At 33.0% G+C, this 11,979-nt stretch overlaps 2 protein-coding genes and 1 pseudogene across 3 annotated transcripts in view; 1 reads left to right on the top strand and 2 right to left on the bottom strand.

Annotated features, from left to right (window-relative positions):
- LOC143552896 (mitochondrial import receptor subunit TOM5 homolog) overlaps positions 1–11,979 on the bottom strand; it is a 54,056-nt gene that overhangs the window by 40,629 nt on the left and 1,448 nt on the right. The gene's annotated exons all lie outside the window — the stretch shown is intronic.
- Positions 90–5,336, bottom strand: LOC143552855 (uncharacterized). The gene is made up of 9 exons (XM_077042974.1): positions 5,285–5,336; positions 4,139–4,254; positions 3,957–4,014; positions 3,675–3,824; positions 2,650–2,860; positions 1,843–1,888; positions 1,609–1,729; positions 1,447–1,519; positions 90–625 (listed from the first exon to the last, which is right to left on the bottom strand). Exons 2-9 carry the CDS (start codon positions 4,202–4,204, stop codon positions 409–411), a joined length of 942 nt encoding a protein of 313 aa, XP_076899089.1. The 5' UTR covers positions 4,205–4,254; positions 5,285–5,336; the 3' UTR covers positions 90–408.
- Positions 7,413–10,179, top strand: LOC143555884 (replication protein A 70 kDa DNA-binding subunit B-like; annotated as a pseudogene). Its single transcript, XR_013139276.1, has 9 exons — positions 7,413–7,559; positions 8,064–8,241; positions 8,329–8,599; positions 8,677–8,779; positions 8,856–8,977; positions 9,051–9,272; positions 9,344–9,503; positions 9,586–9,707; positions 9,804–10,179. The product of XR_013139276.1 is annotated as a replication protein A 70 kDa DNA-binding subunit B-like (transcript).

The raw sequence follows: 11,979 nt of genomic DNA, 5'->3' as shown, positions 1-11,979 counted from the left end.
TACTTTGATATGGTTCATTGGCCACAAGCTGATGTCACTTTTCATTTTAGTTATTGCTGCAAAAATAAACGTATGTAATATGACACTACATAAAAACCTGACGTCCCGATATGACGAAACGGTACATCACCTCTTAAACAATAATATGAAAACAAAAAACTTTCTACCCCTTAAAGCTTGTTCTATCATCATACTAAACCGTTACTGTAATTGTCTAAACTAAATCAACCAATATAACAAAACTTTCAAACCAACGCGGCTCCACATAAGCCCGTTAAACCACTTTTCTAATTTGGATCAGTTCCGAGTCATCAGTGTTTTGAACAGTTCTAATCACTATAGTAATCTGTTTTCTTTTTTTCTAATTTGTTTCATGATCAATTAAAACAGCTTTATAAATCCAGATATCTAGCTCTGTTGTTGCAATGGAGACTTAGTTTTGTCGATTGATAAGGTGGTGTGCTTATCATCTTCTTTGAAATGATCTCTGAGAAACTCAACAGCCATGAAAGTAAGAGCAGAAGCCGGAACATACCAGATCACTCTTGGTATGCTTCCTCTAAACAACCCCTTTGGACCTTCAATCAGCCATATTCTGCGAAACGCGTCCATCCAACCGTTGTACCTGCAATCCGGATCAATCGTCTTAAAACGTGTTTTTGTTTTGTTAAGAGAATGTTGGTTACGATTAAAAATTTAGAAGTGGCAAGATGAACGGTTTGAGTAACGGGGCAGTTTTTTTAACCGGTCAAACAGCAAAACTGATGAGATCTGATGGTTAATTGAGTGATGAATTAATGGAACAGTGAAGAAAATTAAGGAAGCAGGAAGATAGAGTGATATTACTGGAAAAATGAAAAATACAGAGTACAAAATAACCAGGGCTGTGCCCTCTCTCAATGCACATGCATGAGCCCCACAAATCTAACAAACTTTTGCCTACCTCTCCTGACATCATTTATTCCTATTTATAACCTCTTTTCTAACAACTTCTTTAGCCACTTTTAGAAATACCCATTTTACCCTTTCTAGAATACACCTGTAATATTGGTGGTGGTCCCTCATTTGAGATTACAGCTGGCCCATTCGTATCAAAAACAAGTGAGGTCGGGTTTGGATTGACCACCTTTATATCCATTTTTCAGAAACTGCTTATAAATAATGAGTGTTGTGCTAACTAGGGGTGCAAACAAACAAAAACGAGCCCGGATTATTAGACTCAACTCGTTTATTATTTATTACTTTTTTTATTGAACAATGGATGCATTAGAAAACCAATAACTTTCAGCTCGCATGACCCGTTCTTCTTTTAGCTATCTTTTATTCTATGCCTCGTTCGAAATATAAATAAAAAACCCATATGAGTGACGATTCGTTCAAAAGAACGGGTCGAAAATGCCAGCTGTAATTAAAAACAGTGGCACGCTTTTTAAGTTAAGATTGTACCTTACGATTGTGCCTTGTACTTGCAATCTTGTCTTGATTACATCCAAAGGAGTAGTAAGATATGCACTAACACCTGCAAGTTTAACATATCACGTCAATCAATCCTTAAAAAACCATATAACAGACTCGATAACGTTAATAAGAATAAATCGATCAACATACCTCCAGCTATTCCCCCCAATACAAGCCCCTCAAAAGAACTGTTGACATGAAAACTTGAATTAGGGAACCACTTTTGCTTCCCATATTCTGTGATATCTTTTAATGCCTCATAACACGTAACCTGTAAATATAAATAAATACTAGTTTAGAAATCAGAACCAGAGCATGACCAAATAAGTGAACAATATATCGACTTATCGAGCTGTATTTGACTGAAGCTTTTAGTTTAATTACCATTAAACCAGCAAATGGAACATCCCTTGCAAGTGTAGACCAATAACTGCCAATAAAATAATTAAAAAAATACGAAGAAATTAATAATACAAATCAATTAAAGTAATAATACAATTTAATAACTGCAAGGATAAATGTTATAATACTAGTTAAAGGTAGTATAGTCATTTTGTTATTAGGGTTTGTTAGTTTTCTAGCCTATATTATGAGGCTTGTAACGTTTCCAATTTTGAGCTAATTAATATAATTTTGTATTTACCACAAATATATTTTATATGGTAAACACAAAACAATACAAAACTTGTGTATGTGCGTATAGAGGCTAGAAAACTAACAAACCCTAATAATTACAAAATGATTATAGTACCCTCATTTCTAGAGGTGGCAAAAAGGGTGAGTTGGCTAATGGAGAAGAATGTGGTGTCTCAACAGGGCGAGTTGGATCGCACACTTTTGAATCAAATTTATGCATTTTAAGAATGGTTAAATATGATAACAACTACAGTATTACCATGATAAGCACTAACCTTTATATAAGAAAGTGATTAGCGAGGCCTTATGAAATACACTTAAGATTTGACTTTTGACTTGTTTGAACCATTTGACCCGTTTTCTTTTCAAATGCATCATTTATCATTTTATCTTAACCCCATTTGACCAGTTAGAGACAAATTTGCCACCTCTACTCATAGTACTACACTATGATAAATTGAGCTAAAAGAAAAGAAGTCTGTCCTTTAACATTAGCACAGACAATAACAAAACTGTGAATTAAGTTAACATTGAGGGCAGGTTATAAAAGCAAACCCTGCATATAATCCCTTTGGCCCTTGATCTTTCCATATTGAACAGCCTGCTTGGATCATTCCAGAATAATAACCATACATAGTAGCATCAGGCTTTAAATGTGCAGCGTCTTTCATGATAACAGAACTCCAGTATTTCTTTGTTCCTTGAACCTGCATACGTTGCTTAATCACCTCGCATGGGACATATATAAACGAGCCAAGTGTATCTCCTGTTATGGAGATGAAAAAACAAATAATTGTTTAATTTGTCAACAAGACACTGAGAGTGAAAGTTCATAGTAAGTTATCAGCATATTGCAAAAGATCGCAGCAAGTTCATGTGTTTAACTTAAATCGAACAAATGATTGAACATGAACGATTAAGTGAACAGTGTTTTGTTGTTCGTGTTCGTTCATTAAGAAAATGAACATGTTCGTATATGTTTGTTAACAACATAAACAAACTGTTCAAATAATTGTTTAATTTGTCAACAAACAATCCATTGAAAGTTAAAGTTAATAGACAGTTAATCAACATATTACACACGATCACAGCATGTTCATTTGTTTAACTTAAATTGAACAAACAATCAAACATGAACAATGAAGCAAACAGGGTTTTGTTGTTCGTGTTCGTATATGTTTGTTTGTTAACAATATAAACAAACGGTTCATAACTGAACATAGATTAACCAACATTATTGAGCTAAAACCAGTTAAAAGTAAATGTGAACAACAATGTATTAGGCTTAAAAAGTTATCAAGATTAGACTACATTGTAATGTGCCTAATTTAAATAAATGTATAGAGGAATATAAATTACCAAACTTAAACAAATGAACATAAATGAACGTAAGCAAACAAACGTAAGAGATTAGGTTCACAAACAATATATGCGTTCATATTCGTTCGTTGAACACAAATGAATTCCCATCGGACGGTTCATTAAATGTTAGATTCAATTACAACTTACAAGCCTAAAGGAAAGAACTATGATCATAATTAGCATATGCAAGTAGGACAAGAATCAATATAGTAACTTGCCTAGAGCACCAGCAATGAAGTGGGCCCAGTGACCTCTGAGATTTGGATGTTTTTCTTCAATCCAATTTTTGGTTGATTCTATGACACCAAAGTATGTTGCACCCGTTGCAAGAGATCCAGTGACTCCAGGTACAACCCCTCTATAGAAACCTAACAGTGAGGTAATAGATATACTTCAAACATCACATTGTGTTATTATAACCCACCATTTGAGTCAGATCAATGCGTATGTTTAACATTTACATAATAACATAAATGACAATTTAGCAGTTAAAAAACCACCTCTCAAACCATCAGCACCCCATACAGCTTTGACCATCTGTGCTATACTCTTTTGCTTCTGATCACAGGAAAGAAATGCACTAGCATGAGTATAAAGTATAAGCAATGAAGTCACAAACAAATATTTTCTAATTCTGCAGTGTTTGAACTTTGAATGTGATTGTAAGCAAACCATAACAGACCTGAGTGTGTGTCATAATAGCTTGACTCTGGATTCGAGTTTTCACAGTATCAATCGGGTGCATCATCCCTTCCCCAAAACCACCAGCAATGGCTCCCCATAAGAACTCTCTCCAAACTGAAAATGAGCACCACACATGAGAACTTTGCTTTTCTACAATCATAAACACTTTAATGCAATGCATTTCTAACATTCATAGACTCATAAACTTGTAAGCTGGAAAAACTTTGTTTGATAGTAAGTTACTAAGTGTCCTAATACAAGGTCAAGTGGACTGCATTTTACTTCAAATGATAACTGATAAGGATTCATATAACTATTCATAGATCAGCATAACTAAAAGTTAATATCTAATTTCTTCATTGAATCATAGTTCATTATCCAGCTTCAAAAACTAATTTCCACTGATCATTCCAAAATTGTACCAATGCCTTCATAAACCTAACCCAAAATAACCATAGACTGTCTTCACAGCTCTCATAGTTCTGATTATTATCATATCAGATCGAAAACCTAACACGATCATCAAACAACAAACACTGTAACATCTAATCAGATCATCAAACTACTAAAACGACACACAATACATACACACATGAAAACTCTGCTTTTCTATAATAATCTCAAAAACACTTTAAAACAACGCATTTCAAATAATCATAAACTTGTATGCTGGAATAACTTTATTTCATAATAAGTGCCCTAATTTCACGGTCAAGAGCATTGCATTTTCACTTCAAATAATAACAATCCATATAGCTATTCATAAACTTAATCAGCACAACTATAAGTTAATATTTAATTTCTTCATAGAATCACGGTTCAGTATCGAGCTCCAAAATGTAATTACAACTACTCAATCCACAAATAGCACCAATGCCTTCATAAACCTAACCTAAAATAACTAATAACCTTACAGTATCTTCACATCTCACATAGTTGTAATTTATTATTATATCGAATCGAAAACCTAACACGATCATCAACCAGCAGACAGACACAGTAATCTCTAAATCAAAACATAAAACTACTAAAACGAAACGAAACATTACACGTCCAGCATTTCCGATAGATAACTATACGATACACGATCAGTTTACGCAAATGCGCTAATTGAAAATGAACAGAGGACGCGTATTAAAGTTACCGAAGAATTGATTGTTAGTTGAGACGAGTGTTGCTTCAACTCCGCCGGAAGTTGAACTGCTGCTGCTGCTGCCGGTAACCGCCATGAAAGTGTGTGTTTGTTTGTTAATTGGATTAGGGTTTTAGAGTGGTTGTAGGTGGAGTTCACTGAGATCGACGTTTTGCTTAGAAAATACAAAGGCGTGTGTTTTTCAGGTGAAAATTTTCTATTCGGGGTTTATTGTCAAAGTAATGGGATTTTTAAATGTTTCAATAATATGTTAAAGAGCGTGCAATAAGGGTTATAATAAATAAATTTATTTAACGACCACACAATATAAACACAAATAATGTGTTAAATTGTTTATATAAATATGTAGTTCACATTATTTTTTTAGATAAACTCACGTAGTTTTCTAACTTTAAATTTTATGTTCTTCTTATCATTCTTATGAAATTTTTTAATTTTATTTTAACATTTTTATAAATATAGTTTTATATAGAAATTTCTAAATCTCTAAAAAAATTCTTTGTATACAACATTTATAGTTTTTATATGTAACTTTACCTAATATATCTCTACATATATATCATGTCATCATTTTTATCTTAGTGTTCTTAGCAACGGATATATGATATCATACTATACAAAATACATGCAAATATCCACTTTGTGTCGTTTAATTTCCTTTTCTTACATTATTTTAGTTCTCAAATAATGGTTATGAGCTTTGATTTTAAGTTCTTCACATTTTGAGCATATTATAAAAATAGCAAATTAAGAAACAAAAATAAGAAAAAAGTAGCACGTATAATGTAACCAAAATCAACATATATGATTCATTCTACTTTTTCGAACGGCTTACGTTACCGATTGATTCGAGTTAAGCTAAATGTATCTTTAATGAGTAAAATAAAGAAAAATATGAAACAACGTAATAATACGTGTCAGACAAATTGTACTTCATAATTAATATTATTAACCAAGTTTAACCCGTTTCACGTCATACTAAATAAAGTCGTTGATGCATTTATAGATGTTACAAGAGATTTGGATCTCAAAAGAGATGTGCAAAAGTTACAAATTAGATTTTAATATCCACTAAATTAAGGCAAAGCCTAGGGGTCGTTCACGATCTTGTTTTTAGGTTAAACCATGAGTCAAGCCGTTAATAATGGTTTTGTATTATTTATAACTAAAATCGAAACGTTGTAATTTTAAAACGAAACCGAGAATTGAACCGTTACTAACGGTTTGGCTCATGTTTAGTTTTACGGTTTTGCCTTGTTAGGACTTAACACAAATTATCCTAAAGTAACCTTAAGTTAGATTGTGACGCTAGCAAGAATTAGAATTAGAATTAGTCAAGTAAGAAGTTAAATATTATATATCAAATGTGCGGTCGGATAATAATCCTAAAGTAACCTTAAGTTAGATTTTATATAATGGAATATGCTAAAAAAATTCAAAAAGTTTTTCTTTGATGCTTACTTTTCCATGTGTTTTGATGGTAAAGAGAATGATCATAAAAAAATGGCCATGGTTGTGATTTTCATTTTCTTTGGCCTTGCTTTTGGTATCGCTAAGAAGAAAACCAATGGCCGTTGATTGGCCGTTACCAACCACGACATGTAGAGTCGTGGCTAAAATTGTGGTCAGAGTATATCATTTTTAGATCGGTAGACGTTAAGTGCACCGATCTCTTTTGTGGGTTAGGGTAAAGAGGGATGAACAAGAAGAGAAGGTATTTAATTTGAAAAATTACCAAAACGAACATTTAACTGGTCAAAGTTGACAAAATAGATACGAATTTATCATGTCTTGCCGCTAAATATCCAAATCAAACTTTAACCTCATTCATAGAATACAGTAAAGTCTAGGGACCACTTATGTAAAATCCCCCAAAAAATTTCAAACCCATATCTCGGATTCACCCTCAAAACATATGGCGCGAAAAGTATATTAAAAATGGTAATAAAACCCCGCGAAAAAACTCAAAACAGCATCTAAGTTTACTAAAATTTCAATAATTTGCCGCTAAATTTTCTTATACAAAAACCCACTCCCCCCCTTCATTTCCATTTACCATTTACCTTGACTCATATACAGAGAGCAAACGAGAGTGCGAGTTAGGGTTTTGTTCGATTGTCGATTGAATCCACAATTAACTAGAGAAGATGATGAAGTCAGTGACTCCAAATGCGATATCAAGCATCATGTCAAACCCTAGTCCGGATTCTTCCGTTGAAATCGTTGTTCAAGTGCTCGAACTCAAACCTACCGGCAACAAATACATGTAAGTTTTTGGGTTTTACATCGATTGTATTTGTTACTGTATGTATCGTCACACGAATCCTTAATTCACAGATCTATCGGTATTATTATACGGGTTGTGTTTATTGTTTGAATATTAAGCCCTAATTTTCAGATCTATTTTATTAAATATTTTGTGTTTATTGTTTATAATATTAAGCCCTAATTCACAGATTTATGTGTTTTTTGTATGGTTTGTGTTTATTGTTTAGAATATTAAGCCCTAATTTGCAGATCTGATTACTATTACTATTAGTATTACTGGTGGTGGTGGTGGTGGTGGTGGTCAGGAGCAGGACCAGGAGCAGGAGCAGGCCGAAGAATGAATTTGAATTTGAATAATTTATATCATAGTTGGATCATTATATCTAGGCTTTGTTAGATAATCATATGTTAATACTGATTATGGTATTATAGCTTAGTTAATTTTTAAAATGCAAATTTGGTTTTGTTATATTTAACTCATTCATGCTTTTTTTTATAACAGTATGGCACCTGCTGCACGTATGTCGATGACTAGACGGGTTCACCCGCTTGCTTCCTTGAACCCATATCAAGGAAACTGAACGATTAAGGTTCGGCTCACTTCCAAAGGAAACATGCGCCATTACAAGAACGCACGGGGTGAAGGGTGTGTGTTCAATGTGGAACTAACTGATGAAGATGTAAGTTTACATTTTTATAATAATTTGCTGTTTTAGTTTTTATAAAAAATATTATTTTTAGCTAATTAAAACAAATCTTATTTTCAGGGTACTCAAATTCAAGCAACCATGTTTAATGAGTCTGCAAAGAAGTTCTTTGATGTGTTTGAAATGGGAAAAGTTTACTGCATATCGAAAGGATCTTTAAAAATGGCGAACAAGCAGTTCAAGACTGTGCAGAATGATTATGAGACGACTTTGAATGAGAGTTCTCAAGTGGAAGAAGCTGTAAATGAAGCTGCTTTTATCTCTGAAACCAAGTTTAACTTCGTTCCCATTGATCAGCTGGGACCGTACGTCCAACAAAAAGAACTTATTGGTATGCAACCTTTTGTTAACCATACTGATAATGTCGTTGACCTCGTGTTTGACTTTGATTTTGACTTTTTTTTGCAGATGTTATCGGTGTTGTGCAAAACGTTTCTTCAACAATGAACATCAAAAGGAAAATTGATAATGAGACGGTCCCAAAGCGTGACATAACCATTGCAGATGACACGTAAAGCCACTGTTTTTTGTGCTACATTTATATTCACTGTTGTGCATTTATTAAACTAAAATAATGTATTCTTCAGGAAGAAGTCTGTTGTATCTTTGTGGGGCTCTCATGCAACTGATCTCGGTCAAAAGCTTCTTGATATGTCTAACGAGTCTCCAATTGTTGCGATCAAATCACTAAGAGTATCAGATTTTCAAGGTAAACATAAAAATTTGATTTTTAAACAAATTTAGTTACAGTTTGCTCATTTCTTGTTCATTATTTGCTTCAGGTGTATCACTGTCAACCGTGAGCAAAAGCATAATAGAAATAAACCCCAACAGTCCTGATTCTCAAAAGCTAAAATCATGGTATGGTTCAGAAGGTAAAGATTCAAGCATGGAGTCTGTGGTCCACTTTGAGCCCGTTAATGAAAAGTGGCGGTTGATCCATGTATGCTGACCGTGTGACACTTGACCAAATAACCAGCAACCTGTCTTTGGGTGAAGAAAAGGTATTAACTTTAGATAAACAAATGGCAGACAGTAACATTAAACATTTAGTAACAATAATAATTTTTTGCAGCCTGTGTATTACACCACACGTGCGTGCATGAGTTTTATTAAATCTGATCAAACCATGTATTATCGCGCATGCAAAACTTGCAACAAGAAAGTTACCGAAGAGTTTGGTTCTGGTTACTTTTGTCAAGCATGCCAAAAGACTGAAGCTGACTGTAATTTGAGGTTTGTTAACCTGTGATTAATTTGCAAGATTATTAATTACGATTACAATTATGACATATTTTGATTTAAATTGTTATTGCGGGTATATTGTGTCTGCGAAGTTTACCGACGCAAGCGGTGAAGCTTGGTTTTCTGTTTTTAGCGATGATGCTGAGAAAATTATCGGGTGCTCTGCTGACGAGCTTGATAATTTGAAGTCACAGGTAAATTAAATTATAAAAGTCATAGTTTATTAGTTTATATTATTAAAAATCGTAACTTTTGCTAATATTAATCGTTGATCTTTTAAATGTTTATAGATTGATGCAAGTGATTTTCCAACACTGCTTAAGAAAGCAACGTGGGTCCCGCATGTTTTTCGGTTGATGGTTGCGCCACGGGAGTACAATAACGAGAAAAGGCAAAGAATTACTGTGAAGGCTGTGAGTCCGGTTGATTATGCAGCTGAATCTAAGATGTTGCTGAATGTGATATCTGCAATGAAAGCTTGAAAGATTATGATGGTTATTGGAATGTTGGTGTCATGTTCTTTGAAAGATGTATCTAAAGTAACTTACGACTTTTGGTTTATGAGAATTGGGATGGTTGTAGTTAGTTTCTTCATGTCAATTTTTATGCATTTGCAGTTTTGAATATGAAATTTGGTTTAACTGCTGATTGCTGAAAGTATATGAATGGGCAGATTTATATAATTTGGGCTTATAATTTTTATACTGCTCTTTAATCTTCTGTTATCATATTGATATAATATAGTTAGTGTTTTGTTATGAAAATCTGACGGTCAGTCTGCTAAAAATATAAAAATCATTTATTTATTAAATAACTAAACTTTCTAAAGAAAACAGTCAAAATTAACAAGTTATTTAAAATGTCTTCCAAACTTTCTAATTCAACTATTTTGTTTGCTACTCTGTAATTTGAGCTTAACCTAGGCTTGAAAAATAATTAACGAGCTAAAAAATAAAAAATTAAGACAATAAGTTAAACTAAAAGAGTTTGAGCTTGATTTGTTTCAAGCTTTATGTCTAAAACTCAGACTATACTTATTAATAAGTTTTCTTGCTTGGGTTTGGCTTGTCTAGTTTTAAATGTATAGTCATTTAAAATAAGTAAATTTATAGAGGTGATAAAAATAAATTTTTTAGCTGCTTGTATTATAGTTTTATTTACACTTATTATTGTTATCTAATCATATAAATTTTGTTTATATAACAAAAATAATTTTTTTATCATCTGTCACTCAATGCTCAATTTACTCTTTTGGAGGATTACCCAATCCACTAATTTTGCAAAAGGGTTTTTGGCACATAAAAGAACAAAATCAAATGCAATATCCATAGTCATAAAGCTTATTCACTGCATGTCTGCATTTTGAAACAATAAGTGCATCTAGAATGAGGTTTTGGCCTGTTCGTGAGGTCTGCAGTATGTAAATATTATTGTCCATCAACCTCATTGTTTGGGGAGTCTAGTTGGTCTTAAAAAATAAAAATTAAGACAACAAGTTAAAGTTTATTCACTTATGGCCTGAAACTGGTAGGCTGTGCCTGTAAGTAGTTGAAGAACCAAGTTTGAAAAATCATATTTTTCAACAGTGACATTTCGCTAACACACTTGTCTCGTTCTCAAATTATCCATTTGACTAACAAATGCATCCTTGTGTATACATGAGGGGCGAAAATGTTACTTCTGTAAAATGAAAAAAGAAAGAAAGAGAAAAAAAAGTTGGTTTATTTTGTCAATTTTGACAAGTTAAATGTACATTTTGGTAATTTTTCAAATTAAAAACCTTCTCTTCTTGTTCATCCCTCGCCCTAACCCACAACGGAGATTGGTGGCCTCAACGTCTACCAATCTGAAAATGATATATAGTGACCACGATTTTAGCCACGACCTTACATGCCGTGGTTGGCAACGGCCAGTCAACAGCCATCAAGTGGTGGTTGATGGTTTTCTTCTTAGCGATACCAATAGCAAGGACAAAGAAAATGAAAATCACAACCATGGCCATTTTCTTATGATCATTCTCCTCACCATCAAAACACATGGAAAAGTAGGAAAAGCTTGCTGAATTTTTTTAGCATAAACTTGCGAAAACTTGAAAAGATATTGTTTTTAAAAAACCCAATAAGTCAATTAGTTATTTTCAAACTCAATCTCAAACATGCCCAAAGTATATATATAACTTAACCACACATCATAAATAGGTTAAACAACAATAAAGACCTTATAAAACATGCAACCCAAACCTGATTACTTTCATGTTCAAGTTCATCTTTTTCAAAAACATCCAACCTTAAATTAGCAAGACAAACAAAATATAAAAGATGAAGAACCCTAATTACCACATAAATGATTAAATACCATAACAAAATCAAGTTTCATTCCATCTTTGCAAAAGTATCCATAGTAAAAGCATATCCAAAATCATAAAATTTGACAATCTTCATATTAGTTATTATCTAAAAGAAACAT

Source organism: Bidens hawaiensis, unplaced genomic scaffold, assembly GCF_021521415.1.
Source record: "Bidens hawaiensis isolate Kalapana, Puna unplaced genomic scaffold, B.hawaiensis_p1.1 tig00001032_1, whole genome shotgun sequence".
In the NCBI taxonomy this organism is placed as follows: Eukaryota; Viridiplantae; Streptophyta; class Magnoliopsida; order Asterales; family Asteraceae; genus Bidens; species Bidens hawaiensis.
The sequence above is the reverse complement of the archived record's forward strand: the minus strand, read 5'-3'. Positions and strand labels throughout refer to the sequence as shown.